Source organism: Lynx rufus, unplaced genomic scaffold (genome assembly GCF_022079265.1).
Source record: "Lynx rufus isolate CCGP_SWC_20201006 ecotype Redwood Valley unplaced genomic scaffold, mLynRuf1.p SCAF_2, whole genome shotgun sequence".
Lineage (NCBI taxonomy): Eukaryota > Metazoa > Chordata > Mammalia > Carnivora > Felidae > Lynx > Lynx rufus.
Genome location: NW_025814834.1, coordinates 105046328 through 105066034, shown reverse-complemented (window position 1 = coordinate 105066034; position 19707 = coordinate 105046328). Strand labels below are relative to the sequence as shown.

At 40.2% G+C, this 19707-nt stretch overlaps 1 protein-coding gene across 3 annotated transcripts in view; it reads left to right on the top strand.

The window, feature by feature from the left end:
* CLASP1 (cytoplasmic linker associated protein 1) overlaps nt 1-19707 on the top strand; it is a 274399-nt gene that overhangs the window by 103238 nt on the left and 151454 nt on the right. For all 3 annotated transcript variants that reach the window (XM_047085723.1, XM_047085722.1, XM_047085724.1), the window contains exons 7-8: nt 895-992; nt 13860-13927. In XM_047085723.1, coding sequence (XP_046941679.1) covers nt 895-992; nt 13860-13927 — 166 coding nt within the window. The remainder of the gene's footprint in view (nt 1-894; nt 993-13859; nt 13928-19707) is intronic.

The window sequence follows — 19707 nt, the reverse complement described above, 5'->3', positions numbered from 1 at the left end:
ACATTGCTACAATGATCATGTTTGACGGACAGACAGTCCACATTCAAATTTCCCTGTTTCTGTTTGTTTTCAATCTGTTCTGTTTCTTAAGCCTTGCTTATTGCTGCTTTCTGAGTTCATGTTTGTGTTTGGCCAGCCACTCACCTGCTCTTCCTGAAGCACGTGCCCTGCATCTCTGCTCTCATACCTTTGCACACAGGCTGTACCTTGTTTGGAACTGTCTCATTCCGTCTTTACCTGGTAAAGCACTGGTCCCCAAGCACATTTTAAGTGGTCCCTTCCTCTTCCAGGAAATGTTTCTTGGTATCTTCTGTGTGCTTACTCCCTTCCCTAAACTGTGGGAGCTCTTTGTACTCTTATATAATGTTCACAGTATCGTGCTCCGTATTAAATATAGAATTTATGGGCTCCCCCCGGCCCCCCAACCCCTGTCTCCTTTCAGGACTGTTAGCTTCTTGAATACAGGGCTCTGTGTAGACTTTACTGCCCATTTTTGTTGCTCACTAAGTATTTATTTTATTGAGTTAAATCTAGAATGCTTTTTACATGGTATTTTGTTTTTTGTATAATTCACTTATTTGTAGTGTTTTCTGTTCGGGGAGGATGGTCTGAAAATTGTGGTTTCCTGACATCATCTGAAAGAATTGAAAGAATGAAGGGATGTGGACTTTACATGTCTACCGGGATGGGACCTGAATTTACTCACTGGAATTGTACAGCGATGTCAGCCTGTCAAACATGGCTCTGTCTAGTCGAATGTCTATAAGGGATTGTATCACAGTCACCTTGGTAGATCGGTGATACACTCGGGGTGGTGTATAGTCTGTTGTGTCCCAGCAGCGAGTGCTGTGGATTGACACAGAGCAGCTGTAAGATCTCTTCTTTTACATCTAGGTTCGAGATGCAGCAATAAACAGCTTAGTGGAAATTTACAGACATGTAGGAGAACGTGTGAGGGCAGATCTCAGTAAAAAAGGATTACCACAGTCCCGGTGAGTTCAGACTTTTTTCCTTTCTTCTCGTCTTCCCCTATTCTTTTTTTCAGTTAACATCTTGGTTTGCACTACTTAATTTGTTGTAATTTTATGAAAGAATATATGGTTGGAGGATTGGTGGTTGGGGATCTTGTCCAGATCCTGTGTCCTGGCCCCTCCCATTCTCCTTTTTCAAAAGGAGGATTATCACCCAGACACCTAGCCATGTTTCATGCTGTGTGTTGATTTTAGAAGTATATTTAAAATCGAGTGGTGTTGAAAAATTCACCATTCTTGTGGTTCCTGTGGTTCTGTATCTTGTATGCACAAAGCACCTCATGGACTAGGTGCTTAAAATACATTTGTTTGAATTAATGAAGCCTTTCCAGAATGAGTCCGGATAGAAATAGAGAAGTAATTCTTTGAAATGGTAGTATTCTGTCAATCTCAGTACATCGAGACCAATGCAAGGAGCTCAGCGTCTCATCAGGTCCAAAACAGCCTGGGTCCATAGATGTCTCTGTTGTAGTCAAAATTGTAAAAAATAGTGAACAACTGGATATCCATAATTTTAAGTGTGATGGACAAACCTTCAACCTTTTGGTGCCCCGTTACTTTAAGTGAGAGAGTAATGCGTGAGTCCTGGGAAGCTGGACGTGGCCTCAGCTTATGGAGTAGCTTATCTGAGCCTGTCACTGCATCCCTGGAGATACCAAAAGCCCAGAAACGTGAAGTGTCTTGGGAGAGTACACAGAAGCCCTGTCTCCTGACTCCCCTTTTAATTTTCTGTACCCTGTTTCACAAGAGGTTAGAGAGTCTTGGGAGTCCAAATATGGAATGGGACTTTGAAATATACAGGAGTCCTTTGTCTTGATGTCCCTTGATTGGATGTGATGGAAGTGGACCTTTTACCCTAAAGTAGGAGTTCCATGAGCAGTCAAGTGGGGCTCTACTCTGTTGTCGTGAGTCCTGTCTGACCCCAGGTTGTCACCATGGCACCTGAGCTGCGTGCAAGATAATTAGGTGGGGATAAAACTATTTTCATGTTTTTGTATAACATGTCAGCTGTGAGAATAGACTTTTTTGTTACTGTGTTTTATGAACCTCAGCTTTCTGGTCTTTGCGTATATGGGAGAACACTTAGGAGAAAGACGAACCCAAAGATTAAAGCACTGCACAGTGTCCCAGGGAAAATTGGAGGGCCCGGGTGAGCAGGGAGAGCAGGGCTGGAGGGAAAGGGCTTCTTACTGAAGCCCTGACGTCAGCATCACCGTTGGGAGACAGGCTGTGAGCACTGAAGCCCTTCCCTGCTCTCCAGGGATGGCTTCACCAGGCTATGTAGCTTGCGGTGGCCCCAGGCCACGAGCACACCATCTCACCCAGTGGGACTTCCTGCATCCTGTCTGAAGGCTGCTCCTGGGTCCAGGAGGTGACAAGGGAACACGGAGCTCTCGAGAGGTGAAGGTGCAAAGGAGACTACTGTCCTTGGGGAGGCCTTCTCGCAAGGCTGGCTTTGGGCTGGCAGCTGGCAGCTGGCAGCTACGATCTGGGGGGGCTTCCCACCATTCCCAAAGAGTGGGCAAGAGTGGGTCACGGTGCCCCAGCAGTGGGTGTTATGCCAAACACCTGCTTTCCTTCTGGGTGTCCGGCATTTTGGTAAGTGCTACGCAGGGGGTGTCTGCGTGACCAGCCCGGCAGAGAGCGGGGAGACAGCACGGCACACATGTCGTCACAGCTCGCTGCTGGGGCATTCAGCACATCTTCTGTGACTTCCCTCCACTGGGAGGGGCTCTAGGAAGCTTGTGCCCGGTTTCCTCCAGACCTCACCCCACGTACCTTCTCCCGTTGCTGGTTTCTCAGAGAGTCCTTAAGTATGGTAGTGATTGCTCTGAGTTTGACTGTGTGCCGAGTCCTGAGTCCTTCCAGTCCGTCATTAAACCTGGGGCTGGTCTTGGCAACCCCAACACAGAGAGCGATTTAGGTAAGGTTCTAGGGGCATTTAATGCCAGCCAGAGCTGGGGCTAGAACCTTTTTGTCCAGACTCCCAGTACTGGTGTTTTTCCACTACCACCCTCCTTTTTTTTTTTTTTTTTTTTTTTAATATTGAAAAGCTACAGAAGAGCTTGGGCCTCCGAATGAGAATGAGGTTTGCCGATATTTCATGTGACCTAAATTACTTCCTACAAATTGTAGACCACACGGAGAGGGCAGTCCTAGGGAAACGGGCCCACATCCTTCACGGCTGTCGTCGTAAAACTGGTGGACACAGTGCCTGGAGAGGGAGGCTGTTGGTGCTTCAACGGCATCATTCCAGTGAAAGAAGCCAAAACTTCATGTTTCTTTGTATTGATTACAAGACCCTTCACTAGCACTGTGACGGTCCGAGGCCCTGGCTGCCACCTTTATTTCGATTTTGCCGGTGATACGTACAAATGGAATGAAATTCCTCTCTTTTAAAGAATCCTCTGGTTGTTCAGAAAATTCATTGTCTGCTATATGTGGCTCCAAGTGGCTGACGGGAGTACTTGAACGTTCTAGACTTCTGGTACATCGTTTACATACACCTATTTTGCTGTTATGTGAGCATCGTTGATTTTCAGCCTAGCAAGATGCCACAGGACTAATAAAATATTGTGGGATGTGCGCAGTGCTTTCTGACGCTTGGATTTAATCCTGAAATAGAAATGCTGTACTCTTAAGAGTTTGTCCATTGAGTAAGTGTTGTATTTGAGAAGATTAATTCGATCTCTGAGAAATACATGATGCAACAGATGCCTTCACATCAGCTGAGTGACTTAAACGATAAGAGCCATAATGTGCTTTGAGGTGCGGTTTCTTTTTCCATTTCACAGCTGGGCAGACGCTTGGCCTTTCGTCAGCTTCACGTTGGGGGGACTGGACCTTCGCTTTTGGGTCATGTATTCAGTTATGATTTGGGTCTCGTTATCTATCTGGTGGCTAAAATCACATGGAACCAGATAACGTGGATATAGTCAACAACATCTTCTGCACATCAGAAGGTCTCAGCATAGTTGAGTTTGGTCAGTATAGCATTTTACAGTCTTACACACACTGTCTTCGCAGTTCGTGCACATGGTGTGGTCGGAAAGTAACGTGATGAATTTCTGCCTGACTTTGTAAGATGCCGTGTTGTCGTGCAGTATTTGTGAGACATGTGTGGCACACCTGTAGTTCCTTGTGGCTTACTTTCCTAGACACAGACTTTTAGCCCACTTTGACATTCACTGTCACCCCATGGCACATTCCAGAAAATATCTTTATCCACCATGACAGATTTTAGTTCACAAAGTTTATGGTGTTAAATTGCTTCTGAGACCGTCATTTGGGAACCAGACTCCTCAAACAGTAGCTGCTTTAAACCTGAAGGTCCTTTAATTCGTAGATGGAGCTGTGGCCTGGTCCTCTGATGCATTTGTTAGCACTGGCCTCGCACACCTATAGTTTTGCATGGCTCTGTCAGTGTGTTTGTTGTGCTACCTCAACTTAAAAAATTTATGAACATCCACTAGTCATTACTAACAGTTGTGTCGCTAAGGGAAGAATTGAAACTTATTTTTAAGTTGCTTGTGTAAGCTTTAGCGGTATAGAGAGGGCCCAAGGCAAAAGCAGAGGAGAAATGTGTTCTGTGATGTTCCTTCATTTTTAACTTTTATCTTATATGCGAGGCATTTACACAGAGTTGACTCAATTTATAAGATACACAGAAGAAAGGCAGTCCCTTACCCTTCTGCCATCTCCCCCCAGAGGCAAACACTGGGTGCTGACTGCCCTGTCTCTGTGATTGTAAATACTGTGCACGTGTTGTCCTATGTGGTTTCTGTCGCTGTAAGAATTGTACTTTGCATGACGGAGGATGAATTTCAGCTCCTCCTGACCATGCCAAGCCACTTGACATCTCCTTGTCCACCAGTTGTAGCTATGTTTTACTTGTGGTTATGACAGCATTTTGTTTATATTATGACCGTGTGTGCTGTTTACAGCCCACTGTACCCAGGGAACTGATGGCTTTACCCTTTTTTTCTGCACAACCTTTTGTTTTCCCTGGGTTAATGATGGTCTTACTTTCATTTGAGTAGTTGTCTCCATGCGTACCGTGTGCTAGTACCGTCTGCACACTGCCCTTGAACCTGCTCCAGTCTGGACTGGCTGCCCTCACCATCTCTTCCTTTATCGTCCTGACGTCTCTCTCTTGTCATCATCCTGGGGCTTCACTTCTGTCTTCTTAGCTGGTGCACCTGTTTCTCAAAGACACATCTTCTCTTTCCTGGTTTTCTCTCTCACTTGAGTTGTGCATATTCTTCAGTAGCTGTCCGAGAAGAGACATGGAGAAGGAAAACTTTTTTGACTTTGAGGTGTCTTTGTTCTATCTTGATATTAATAGTGTGCTGTGGTTTAGAACTCCAGATTGGAAGGCTTTTTCCAGAATGTTAAAGCCAGTGCCCCATTGTGTCCAGCTTTCAGTGTTTCTACTGAGAACTCCAAAGTCCTTCTGATTCTTCATCCTATGTAGATAACTTTGGTTCTCTTTGCACCCAGAGTTTGTCTGAAACTTTATGTCAGTGGGGCTTTTACGAGACTATACTCATTTTTTTGTGCAGTGTGCTTGGAGGGACTTTCAGTCTGGGCAGGGACTTGGACCAGTCCTCTGATTTCATTTTTTCCTCCCATTTCTGTCTTCATAATTTTGCTCCACCTTCTGGGAGATTTTCTCAAATTTATCTTCCAGCCATTCCATTATTGGATATTTGATTTAAAATTTTTTCCTTTTTTGTTATAATTGTACATTCCCTTTTTATAGCATTGTTTCGGGTTTTCTAAAATAAGAGCCTTCTTGAAATATTCTTATACCATAACTTTCGTATTTTTCATAATTTACCATTTCCCCTTTAGAGTAAACAGTTCAGTTTTTACTGTATTTAGAAAGTTACGTAGCCATCACTGCTATCGAGTTTTAGAACATTTGAAAAGAATCCCTGTTTCCATTAGCAGTCACTCTCCATTCCTTCCTTCCACCCAGACTGGCAACCACTCGTCTATTTTTTATTCCTATGGATTTGCCTGTTTTGAGATTTGCAGATAAAATCACACAAAGTGTAACTTTTCTGACTGCCTTCTTTCACTTACCACGGTGTGTTCAGAGTTCAGTCACACTGTAGCATGAGTCATTCCCTCGTATCGCTGAATACGATTTCACTGTGTGTCCTTACCCATTCCTCTGTTGTTTATCCATTTCTCTGTTGATGGGCACTCGTTTCCACCTTTTGGCTATCGTGAATAATGCTGCTATGAAAATGGATGCGCAGATAGCTCCTACGTTCCCTGCGTCCAGTTCTTTTGGTTAGATTTTAGAAGTGGACTTGCTGGATCGTATCCTGTTAGGTTTAGGTTTTTGAGAAACCGCCATACCGTTTTCCAGAGATGTTGTACCATTTTGCATTCCTACCAGCAGTGCCAAAGGTGGTGGTTTTTGTGTTTTTGTGTTGTTTTATTTTTGATAATAGCCATCCCAAGGCGTATCTCATTGTGGTTTTAGAAATTTTCTTTACCTTTCTTGAAGATCACTTGACCGTTAATGTAAGGATTTCTTTTTGTAATTTCGTTGATCTGTATGTCTGTCCTCCTGGTACCTCACTGTACCAGCTTTGTAGTAAATTTTGAAATCCAAGTTTGTTCTTCTCAAGATTGTTTTGGTTATTCTGGGTGCCTTGCAGGTCCACATGAATTTTAGGATGTACTTGTCAATTTCTGGGAAAAGGGCAGCTAGGAATTTGGTAGAAACTGAATTCACATTGAGTTTGGGGAATACTGCCCAGAGATCAATAGTCACATTCTCTTCCAGCTGAGCCAGCCGGACACCCCTAGGTGTTATAATCCAGTCTCTTTATTTGGTTATAGGCCTGTTCAGATTTTGTCTCCTTTTGAGTCCCTTTCGGTAGTTTGTGACTGTCTAGGAATTTGTCCACTTAAGGTTATCTAATTTTTAACACACAGTTCATAGGCTTTTTTTTTTTTTTTTTGCAAGGATAGTTGTACTGTGCCTTCCTTTATCTTTTAAGTTTAGTAATCTGTGTCTTTTTTTTTTTTTTCTGATCAGATTAAAGATTTGTCAAATTTGTTTTTTTTTCCAAAGAACTAAGTTTTGACTTCTTGATTGTTATTGTTTTTCTGTTTCCTATTTCATATATTTCTGCTTTAATCTTTATTTTTTTCTTTCTTTTGCCTGGTTTGAGTTCCCAGTTTTTTAAGATAGAAAGTTAGGTTATTGATTTAATATCTTCTTTAAAAATTTTTTTTAAGGTTTATTTGTTTTTGAGAGAGACACACATACATAGAGTGTGAGTGGGGGAGGGGCACAGAGAAAGGGAGACAACAGAATCTGAAGCGGGCTCCAGGCTCTGAGCCATTAGCACAGAGCCTGATATGGGGCTCGAACTCAGGAACTGTGAGATCCTGACCTGAGCCAAAGTTGGACGCTTAACTGACTGAGCCACCCAGGCACCCCTAATATCTTCTGTTTTAATGTAGGCAATTACACCTGTAAATTTCTTTGTAAGTACTACTAAAGCTGCATACCGTGTTGTGCATATTGTGTTCATTTTTATTCGTATTGGAGTATTTTTTAATTTGCTGTTTGCTTTTATCCTTGACCTCTTTGTTATTAAGTGTTTTGTTAGTGTTTTAAGTGCTATTTAACTGTTATTTAAGTGCTGTTGTGTTATTTGTGTTTTATTAAATTTTTACATTATTTGTGATTTTCTCATTTTTGTCATTGATTTCTAATTTTATCTTAACTGCGGTTATAGATCATAATTTCTATGTTCTGTGATTTCATTTCTTTGAATTTTGTTTTAGGCTTGTTTTATGTTCTGGCGTGTGATCTTCCCTGGAGAATGTTCCATGTGCACTTGAGAAGTATCTGTATTTTGTTAATTATTGAAATGTGTGATATTGAAGTCTCCAATTAATACCGCTAAATTATTTATTTCTCTCTTCAGTTCTATCACCTTTTGCTTCATATATTTTGGGGCTCTGTTCTTAGGTACATAAAATTAATATATCTTCATGATATGTTGACCCTTTTGTCATTGTAAAATGTCCTTGTCGCTGGAAGCAATTTTCGTCTTAAAGTCTTTGCTGTCTGATAATAGTATAGCCACTCCAGACCTCTTTTGAGCACTGTTTGCATGGAGTATGTTTTTCTGTCCTATTATTTTCTGTCTCTGTCTTTGTATCTAACCTGAATCTCTTGTAGGTAGCATATAGTTGAGTGTTATTTATTCAGTCTGATCATCTTTGCCTTTTCAATGGAGTGTTTAATTCATTCATATTTAATGTAGTATCAGTGAGATAGATTTTATTTCTGCTATTTTGCTGTTTGTGTTTTGTATGTCATGACTCCTTTGTTTCTTCTCTGTTACTCCCTTATTTTATGTGAAAAATATTTTTTTGTGTACCATTTTAATTTTCTTGTTTCTTTTACTATTCTTTTTTGGAATTATTTTCTTAGTGTTTGCTCTGGGGATTTCAGTTGACATCTTAATTTATAGAAGCTTAGTTAGAATTATTACCCTTAATTAATTTCAGTATTAAAAACTTTACTTTTCTGTAGATCTGTTTTCTCCCTTCCTTTCTTCTGTCGTGTTTATTTATATGTCTTTATGTATTACAGCTCACCAACACACACAGTTTTATAATTATGGCTTTATGTAGTTTCCCGTTATGTAGGAGAAGAGAAGAGTTAAAAAAATATATATATATATTTATACTGTCTGTTATGTTTACCTAAGTTTTATGTTTACCTTTGTAGTTATTTTTACTGGTGTTTTTTATATCTTCATGTGGATTTGGGCTAATGTATGGTCTCCTTTCATTTCAGTCTGAAGGACTCCTCTGTTTTTTTTGGTTGATCTAGGAATGTCTCAAATTCTTCATTTTCCCCTACCCAGAGCCTAAAATTCGTTCATGTAGAGACTGAAATATCATTGGTCCGGAGAGGTTTCTCTGCTTCATTTTTGAAGGATAATTTTGTTGGATACACAATTCTTGGTTGAGATTTTTAGGTTTGTTGTTGTTTTTGTTGTTGTTTTTTAATGTGTGTATGTATTTTCAAATTATTGAGGTATACTTGGTTCAGATTTAAAATTTTAAGACTTTGAAATCACTGCCACTTGATCTCCACTGTTTTTTTTTCCTTTTTTTAATGAGAAATTATTTATTTATTTTATTGAGGATTCGTTGTACACAAAGAGTGCCTTCCCTGTTGTTGCTTTCAAGATTTTGTCTTTTCTTCCAGCAGTTTGTTTCTCATGTGTCTTAGTTAGGATCTCTTTAAGTTTATTCTATTTGGAGTTTGTTGAGTTTCTTGAATATGTAGGTTAAAATTTTATATAAAATGTGAGAAGTTTTTGGCCATTATTTCTCCATATATTCTGTCCTTTTTTCTTTCTTCTGGTATTTCATTATATGTTTTGTTGGTACATATATATGTATATATGTTGGTACATTATAAGAACATGAACTCTTAGGCTCTGGTTTGTTTGTTTGTTTGTTTGTTTATGCCCTGTTCCTTTTCTTTTGTTTCTCAGACAGAATATTGTCAACTGACTCCTCTTCAAGGTTGCAGCTTTTTTCTTCTCTCAACTCAAATTTGTTGTTGAGCCCTCTTGTGAATTTTTTTTTTTAAGATTTTGTTTTTTTAAAGTAATCTTATGCCCAACGTGGGGCTCAAACCCACAACCCAGAGATCAGGATTTGCATGCTCTATCAACCAGTCCAGTCAGGCACCCCATGTAGTGAATTTTTTATTTCAGTTTTATACTTTTCATTTGTAGAATCTCTATAGGATTCTTATGTTTTCTGTCTCTTCAGTGATATTCTCTATTTGGTGAGACGTTCTTATACTTACCTTCAGTTCTTTAGAAATAATCTCCTTTACTTATTTTCAACATACTTATAATAGTTGATTTCGAATATTCATCTAATAAGTTCAGTCTCTGGGCTTCCTTTAAGGATAGTTTCTGATGACTGATTTTTTTTTATTTTTCCGTATGGGCCATATTTTCTTGCTTCTTTACATGTATAAATTTTTTGTTGAAACAGGTCATTTAAAATAATATATTGTGCACCTTTGGACATCACAGTCTGTTTTTCTCTGCAGATTTGTTGTTCTTGGTGTTTGTTCCTCCCTGCTTGTTTAGTAATTTTCCTGAACTAATTCCATAAAGTCTATATTTTTTTCTTATGTGTATGGCTACTGAAGTCTCTACTTGGTTAGCATAGTGTCCAGCTAATGATTTGATAGACATTTCCTTGGATGCCTTAAACCAACCAGTCAGCCTCGCAGCCTTTGCTGAAGTGCTGTCTGTGTATGTTGGGGAATGTTTTCCGTGTTCTGGTGGGCAGTTTATGCATCTCTGCCTTCCCCTTTTCTTTCTGCTTGTGCAGAGTCAGGGTCAGCCAGCGATGAGACATTAGTGTGTTCTCAGGTCTTTTCTTAGACTTTCCTACAGTCTTGCACCTATGCATAGTCTTTCAGATTCCCAGGAATGTGTCAGATTTTTTTCAAAGTCCCCTGTGGACATCTCATTCTCCATTTTTCTTTGTAAGTTTTTTGGTCGGTGTCTTTGCCCCAGTTGTCATCATCTTAGGCAGTTGCCATGTTAAGCAGTTGTTGCTGATTCTTTTTGATCTTGGCTTCAGGCGTAAGAGTCTCTCCTACTGAATGTGCTGTGAATCATGTAAAATAAAACCCTGCGAATGGGGATTCTAGGATGTGCCAGACAGGTCAAATCATTACAGTTCTCTTTGAATGGGGATTTTTATGGTGCTCCAGACTTGCTCAGCTCTTCCCAGTGGCTTTGAGGCTGCTGGTTTTCAAACTATTATGATTGTGACGCTGTTGATTTTCAGCTGGTGAGTTGGTGATGGAAATAAGACACAGCAAAACAGTGAAAAGCTTGCTGTCCTTACCAAGATTGAGCAGTTTTTCTTGAAGAGGGCTCCTTGGACTGTAGCAAACCTTTGTTTAATTTCCAGAGCTTTGAAAAACTTGATTTTGACATATTTTGCGAATGTTTGCTTTGCTCTTTGGAGGAGCAGATTTTCTGTCATTTTGAAGGTCTCTTTCCCTGTTTGCTTTTATAATCGCACTATTTTCTTTATCTCTTTGGGAGTATTAATGATATTTTTTAAAAACTTCTCATTCTTCTTCTTTCCTCTGAATTGGGATTCTGGGGTATACGTTTGTTCATCTTGGGACTCCCTTTTTCACTTTAGAAGCTTTGCTCACGCATCTTTGAATTGGTTTGTCTGCTCACATTTAAGAGTAGTAGACTAAAAAGTCACTTAGCTCTGAGTGTATGAGTGGAGCTTGTTGACTGTGAGCTTACTAGTGCTTTTAGGAAATTATTTTAAATTTATATTATAAGATATTCTAGGAAGGAATAACTAGATCTCACACTAAAAAAAAAAAAAAGCAATGCCAGTTGGGATTGAGGAGTTGGATATAAATTTTGAATTCAGAAAAACCAGGAAGAAATGGTACCAGTTATTTGTGAGAATAGTAAAGAAATTCAATTCAGGTTTGAGATCCAGAGATTTCACAGACAAAAATGAAAAACACTTGGTGGCTTCAGAGGGTAATCGTTACTTCGACACATCATTCAGTGTCTCTGAATGTATAAAACTCACCCTTTTTGGCTTGTGCAAATTCGCTGGTCCCAGGGAGGCGTTGTGTATTGCTGTGTTCAGAGCTAGCAGACGAAAGCCATTCCTAAGGAATGCTCTGTTGGGGTTAGACTGTCCTGAAGCCAGGTTACTGGTCTCTTGAGGTGGTAGCCTTCTTAGGAGCCGCCGTATAGGCATCGCTGAGTAGAGAATGAGGTGCAGCTACTGAGACGGGTGTGGGTAGAGGGAAAGGCATGCCTTCCCGAGGGATTTCTGCATGAATGTGCAGGTACCGAAAAGGCAGCAATCATTTTAGCCTTCTCATCCCTAGTTGTTTGGGCCTGCTGGTTGGGGGTAATGTGGCCCCAGTGAGTGGACATTACCCCAGATGGAGCGTCTACAGTCTTGTTCTCAGTTGCCATTGACAAGGTGACTACTCTACCAGGAACAGATGAAATACTTGCCCCTCGCAGTAATTTTAGGACCAGCGAGGCTAGAGGTATACCTTGTCCCTACCTTGCAAACTTGTAGGCATGCTCACGTCAGAGGGTGTAGTTGTGACACAATAAAGCGGTAAGTTGGTCAGGGCATGCCCTGGCAACCTGTGTAGTGATATTATTTATGTGCTTTTTTATGCCACTGGAGGTCTTTGGTGCTCATAAAAGGGAAGGTGATGGAAACATCATAGGAAATTGATTCTAAGACATTTTTCCAGATCTTTAGTAGCCTCTGGATTTGAAAGTGAGTTTTACTCATATCTGGTCCTCAGGTGACACAAGTTTTTTGTAATTCAGTGGTGCCAACTTTGATTAATTGGTAGTGGCTGCCTGGAGCAGGTCAGGGAAGGATTTTGAGGCTACATCTGGGCTTAGATGGAAAGATGGTCCAAGAAGATTGATCTCTGCCCTGGTGTGGGAAGGGGGAGAGGCAGGGTGTCAGGCCCCTTTATCCCCTCCATTTTACCTCTCTTTGCTGATGCGTAGTTTTGGCTCCCCTGTGACTTAGAATGTAGCATCCTAAGTAGGAAAGAATGAAGTAGAAGCTGTAGAAATTAGGGACTTTACACACCTCAGTGTCTGGCTAGCTCAGTACTAGACTCGGTGAATGAACTCTGAAGGAACGGAGGCCAGAATGTGTGCAGTTTCTGTAGCGAGGGCAGGAACAGTCTTCACGCCGTGATGTAATAACTCTGCTGCATGACGTACAGAATACCAAAAGTACTTGGTTCCCATCCCTGTCCTGAAGAAGAGTCCATTCTAGTTGCGAAGAAAAGACAAACATGTTTGAAATGATTAGAGCTTGTATGACAGAATGGTTTGTAAACATGTGCTAAAATTTCTAGCCTGGTCCCTGGAATGGGTGGTGTAGGTTTGAACGCAAAAATATATTGCTTTCGAATCTCTGCCTTTACGCTTATTCCAGTGTATCTGTTTTGGCTTGGGAAAGTCTAGTTTTTTCTTGACTTTTTCTACCAGGCGAGATTAGCACCCATCTACCCCACCCCATTTTCCTCTCATTATTGGTGTCACTAGGATGGAATATTTTGACTGGTTAAGGGATTTTGTTTCAATTAAAGTGTCAAGGTGAAAATGATCCATTAATAGAAAACGTCATGTAGATTTTTTTCAATTAAAGATTACCTAGTCACTGTTTGTTTCTGGAGAAATTACTTAAGCATTTCTGAATTAAGCGTAAGTCACAGAAAAGCCTTTATATTGTAATGTTGGTGCATTTGAACAATAACAGTCTGTGCTTAGAAATAGGAGAAATACAGGCTTTTCATAATGTATACATTTTGTGTCGAGTAGTCAGTTTAATGCAGTGTCTGAGATCACGGGCTCTGGATTCTTACTCTCCGGGCTAGCATCTCTACCCTGACTGTGTTACCCTAAGCAAGTTACTGGGTCTTGATTTCTTCATCTGTAAAATGGGGATGATAATCTCATACATGGCTGTGGTAAGGATTAAACAAGATTTTTCAGAGAGAGCCCTAAGTCAGTGCTTGGTCTGTAAGTGCTTGATTATTATTGGATGTTATTAATGTTATTAATGTAGTTACTGTTTTTGTTATTAAGTGGGTTTATATCATTGACTTTTTTTTGGAGCGTGATTCAGTTTCACATTAGTGTTTTAATATAATTGACTGTGAACAGTGATTGTTAACAGTCTTTACATATATGTGTGCTTTTTTTCATACAGGTTGAATGTAATTTTTACAAAATTTGATGAAGTCCAAAAATCTGGAAACATGATCCAATCAGCAAACGGTGAGTAGAAAAAGCAGTTGTTCTATTTTTGCCTTTTCAGTTTTAGGTCCAAAATGCTCGTGCTATTTCTGAACAGCTGAATTTGATACCTTGAGAACAGTTTCTAGGTCTGAAGACTTAACCTCCATTGACCCTCCCCCTTTCCCAGGCCAGAAGCTATGAGGTTGTTGGCTTTCTTTTGTAGCTCACACTGAATTCGGGAACTAATCCTGTTGGCTTTACTGTTACAAGCACATTTGGACTCCCTGGGCCTCTGCCGCAGTCGTTGCCCTTCTCCTGCTACCGAGCTGTCGTGCTCTTTTCCCTGTGCTCTCACGGTAGACACGCGACCACTGTCCTTGCTCTTACTCTCTCCCGGCGCCCACGGCCTGTTTTCCATACAGCCATCAGAGGGATCCTTCTGTTTTTATTATATTTTAATTTTTGAAATTTAAGTAGGCTCCACGCCCATCATAAGGCTCGAACTCACGACCCTGAGACAGAGTCACACGCTCTGCCAGCTGAGCCAGCCAGGCGCCCCCAGAGTAATCCTTTTAGAATGTAACTCTCCTGGTGTTAATCCCCTGTTCAGAATCCTCCAGAGGTTTTCCATCACACAGAGACTGCAGTTCGGTGGCTCACCATGGCCCACCAGGCCCTGACACGATCTGACGCTGGCTACCATTCTGATATCATGAGATGTTCTTCTCCAAGGTTCTCTTGGCTCTACTTCCATTGGCCTCCTTACTAATTTTGAACATTCCACGCTTCTCCTGCTTCAGGGCCTCTGTGCTTACAGTTCTTTCTGCTTGAAACTTTTGTCCCCTGGGTGTCCCCGTGGCTCTCCTTCTCATTCCATCCAGATCTCGGCTGCAGACACACTCCATTACCGAGGTCAGCCAGTATAGCATATCCAGTGTTCTAAGGGTACTCTGTGCCTTCATCCTGTTTAATGTTCCTTCTTACTGCATATCACTGCAAAATGTTTGTTCACGAGGGCAAGGACTTTGTATTATTCCTTTCTTTACCTTTAGTGCCTCAAAAGGTCCCTGGCATTTGGTATAGGTGTGCAATAAATATTGTGGAATAAATAAACAAAATAACTTAGACTTGAATTGTGACTTACTGTTTCTGGTACCTGTATTCCTTTTACTATACCTTGTGAGGATGTTTGAGGACAAGTGGATATTTCTTGTGATTCCAGAAGAGGAAGAAAAGACAAGCGAATCACTGTATGAGTGAAGTCCTCTTAAAGCAGTTGCCAACAAGGACTTTTTCTAACTCTCAGATAGCTCATTGCATCATGGTGATTTCAGGGCTCTTAGATCACCGCATAGCTTTCACGTTTTGAATATCTTGAGGTTGTAAAAAAGAGTTTGTCACTTTCAGGAAAGTTCCTCCTAGTACATAATAAAGGCAGAGCAGAAACAGGATCCAGGTCTTTTGACCTCTGCTCAGCTGTGTATCTACCATGTCAGTAGGGAATTTGTCATTGGATAGTATGTTTCTTATAAAATGCTTAAAGACCTCTAAACATACTTTCATTAATCCCTCTTAACTTCTCTTTCATATGTTTGTAAAAACGTAATATTAAGAGGGGAAAAAGAATATTTACTATAATTATGCTATCGCCAACAAATCAGTTTTCATTTATTTCATATTCACTTGTAGTTCATTTTCTGTAACTATGTAATTTGTATGTAATTTTATTATGGCATAATTTCTGTACATTGCCCCCTACTTTTTTTTTTTTTTTAAAAGAACTTATTTATTTATTTATTTTGAGAGAGGGAAGGGCAGAGAGAGAGAGAGGGAGGGAGAGAATCCCAAGCAGGCCCAGCACTGTCAGTGCAGAGCCTGACATGGGGCTCCATCTCAATGAAACGCAAAATCATGACTGAGCCGAAATCAAGAGTCAGATGTGTAACAAGCTGAACCACTCAGGCACCCTATTCATTTTTCTTTTAAAGTTTACTTATTTGAGAGAGAGAAAGAGCACATGTGCGCAAGCAGGAGAGGGGCAGAGAGAGAATCCCAAACACTCTCAACCCTGTCAGTGCCAAGCTCAATGTGGGGCTCGATCCCATGAACTGTGAGATCGTGACCTGAGCTGAAATCAAGAGTTGGATGCTTAACTGACTGAGGCCCCCAGGTGCCCCTGAAGATTTTCTTTTTGAGTAATCTCTCGTCAACATGGGGCTTGAACTTAAAATCCCAAGATCGAGAGTTGCCTGACCTCCCGACTGAGCCAGCCAGATGTCCCATCCCCTGCTTTTGTATATACTTTTATATGTGCTTTACAATGTATCTGTGGTGGAGCTAGGACCAGGACTCTGGCCATCCAGTGATGAGTGGCACTGCTGGTGTGGCCAGGCAGGGCAGCCCAGCCAGTTGCAAGACACGGGCTCCTAAGTGTGTGTGTGTGTGCGTGCACGTAGTTGGTATGTTTTCCCAGTTTAAAACTTGTTGGTACCAAGATAGAAAGTACCAGGTAAAGAGGTAAGGGCGGTGGCTGAAAAGTGAGTTTGTGCTTTATAGCCTGTGTTATAAATTATAGCTATGAAACAGAATCCCATTATGCTGCTGGCACAGGGAGAAGGACCACACCCATGTTGGAGGCTTGTCTGGGAAAGTGTGTGTATACTGAGTTTTCATGAACATGACACACAGGATTTAATCGTCAAGAATACTAAAATCCTGTGGTATTGGGTGCATCATAGCAACATTTTATTCTAAACATCCACATGTAAATATTGCCCCTGCATGTCCCTATATGTATGTATATGTGGTAAAGCAGTAAGGACTGAGAATGAAAACAGTACTTTTAGGCATTTGTGTTAAAAATAATAGATGGTAAGGAAATTTTAATTCAAAACTTCCTGAAGGCCTTAAAATGTCAGCTTTCTTCTGAATATATGTAATATTATTTTTTAATTGTTAGGGCCAAAACAGAATAAGGCGTATATATTAAGATTTTAGAATTCTTAACCCAGAGAAGTTTAGTCTCTTTACTGTAACTTTGAGAGACTTAGGTAAGATGTTCAGTAGCTGTCAAAAGCAAACCACTTAATTTCTTTCTTTTCTTGAGTCATTGAACATCCTGATAGCATAGAGAAACCATAGTCAGAACATAATAAAACCCATCCCCCCTTCTAATTTTTGGGTTTTTTTGCCCATTGATTCCCAGTGGAACCAGTTTTTTAATTGCTCTGGACATCAGACCATTGACTGCTCTGCTTACTGCTTTCTCCAGTTTGCTCCTTATATAGGTAGACTCTGACTTTTCTGAACTCTTCTATTGGTTCTTAGAATTTTTGTAGATTCCTTGGCATTTTCTGCATAAACAAATCATCCGCAAATAGGAATAGTTTTATCTCTTTGAGATCTGTATACTTTTTCTTTTTCTTGCCTTATTGCATTGGCTAGAATTTCTTCCACTACATTAAGTACAAGTGGTGAGAGTAGACATCCTTACATTGTTCCCAGTCTTAGGTCCTTCACAACTAAGCATGATGTTAGTTGTAGTTGTTTTTGTAGATATTCTTGAGCAAGATGAGGCAGTTCTCATCTATTCCTATTTAAGTTTTTATCACAAGCAGGTGTTGGATTATTTTTGGAGGGGAAATCATCAGCTTATTTTAAATATTGAGATATAATGGGGGTGCCTGGGTAGCTCAGTTGGTTAAGCGTCCGACTTTGGCTCAGGTCATGATCTCACACTCTTGGGTTTGAGCCCCACGGCAGGATCTGTGCTGACAGCTCAGAGCCTGGAGTCTGCTTCAGACTCTGTGTCTCCCTCTCTCTCTGTCCCTCCCCGGCTCATGCTTTCTCTTTCTCTTTAAAATAAACAAACATTTTTTAAAACGTAATAAATACTGAGATATAATCTATAGACAAAAATTTACTTTTCTAAAGTGTATAATTCTGTGTTGTTTTGTATATTTACGAAACTGTGCAGTTATCTAATTCCATAATATTTTTATCACCTCCAAGGAGACCTATGATCGTTAGCACTCCCTGTTTTCTTCTCCCAGTCCCTGACAGCCTGCTTTCTGTCTCTAGGGAGTTGCTTATTCAGGACATTTTATATAAGTGCAGTCATAGATTTTATGGCTTTTTGTATATGACTTCTTTCACTTAGCATAATGTTTTCAGGGTTTATCTGTGGAGTAGCATGTATCTGTATTCCATTCCTTTTTATGGCTGAATAATATTTCACTGCTGTGTAGATATGACCTTATATTATCCATTCATCAGTTGATGGACATTTGGGTTGTTTCCACTTTTTGACTATTGTGAGGAATGCTACTGTGAATAATTTGTCTGAATGTTTTTATGTGGAGATGTTTTATGTGGGAATTGAAATTCCCTTGCTGTGGAATTGCTGGGTCATGTGGTAACTCTGTGTTTAACTTTTTGCCTAACTGGCACATAATTTTCTAAGTGTGTACCATTTTACATTCCCACCAACAACGTATAAGAGTTGTAATTTATTCACATTTAAGTCAATACTTGTTGTTGTCTGTCTCTTTGATTATAGTCATCCTAGTGGGTATGAAGTGTCATCGTGGTTTTGATTTGCATTTCCCTAATGACTAACAGTGTTGAGTGTTTTTTCATGTGCTCATTTGTAGATCTTCTATAGAAAAATCTCTATTGAAGTTTTTTGCCCTCCCTTTTTTTCTCTTAAGTGTTGTTTGTGTTTTTATTTTCTTTGATTGAAAGTATCATTCAACACAATGTCACATTAGTTTTGGATCCACAACATAGTGATTCAACAACTCTATAGGTTATGCTGTGCTCACCACAGGTGTAGCCACCATATGTCATCATACAGTGCTTTTGCAGTTAATACTGTATTCCTTATGCTATACCTTTCATCCATGAGACTTACTCATTCCATAACTGGAAGCCTGTGCCTTCCATTCCCCTTCACCCATTTTGGCTGTTTTTCTACCCTTCTCCCCTTGGCAACCATCAGTTTATTCTCTATTTATGGCTTTGTTTCTGCTTCTTGTCTCTTTATTTGTTCATTCATTTGTGTTTTAGATTCCACATGTAAGTAAGATATGATATTTGTCTTTTTCTGTCTGGCTCGTTTCACTTAGCATAGTACCGTTCGGGTCCATCCATGTTGTTACAGATGGCAAGATCTCACTCCTTTTTATGGCTGAGTATTATTCCATTATGTGGAATATACATGCGCGTGCGCACGCGCGCACACACACACACACACACACACACACCCCTCATCTTTATCCATTCATCTATTAATGGACATTTGGATTGCTTTCATATCTTGGCTATTGTAAATAATGCTGCAATAAACATATTGGTGCATGTATCTTTTCAAATTAGTGTTTTTGTTTTCTCTCGGTAAATACTCTAGGATCATATGGTGTTTCTGATTTTTTGAGGAACCTCCATAGTGTTTTCTACAGTGGTTGCACAAATTTACATTCCTATGAACAGTGCACAAGGGTTCCTTTTTCTCTGCAACACTTGCCAACACTTATTATTTCTTTTTGATTCTGTCTATATGACAGGTGTAAGGTGATATCTAATTATGGTTTTGATTTGCATTTCCCTGATGATTAGTGATGTTGAGCATCTTTTCATGTCTGTTGGCCATCTGTATGTCTTTGGGAAAATGGCTATTCAGGTTCTCTGTCCATATTTTTATTGGATTGACTGTTTTCTTGGTGTTTAGTTGTGTAAGTTCTTTATGTTGGATATTAACTCTGTGTTGGATATAGCATTTGCAAATATCTTCTCTTCAGTAAATTGCCTTTTCATTTTGT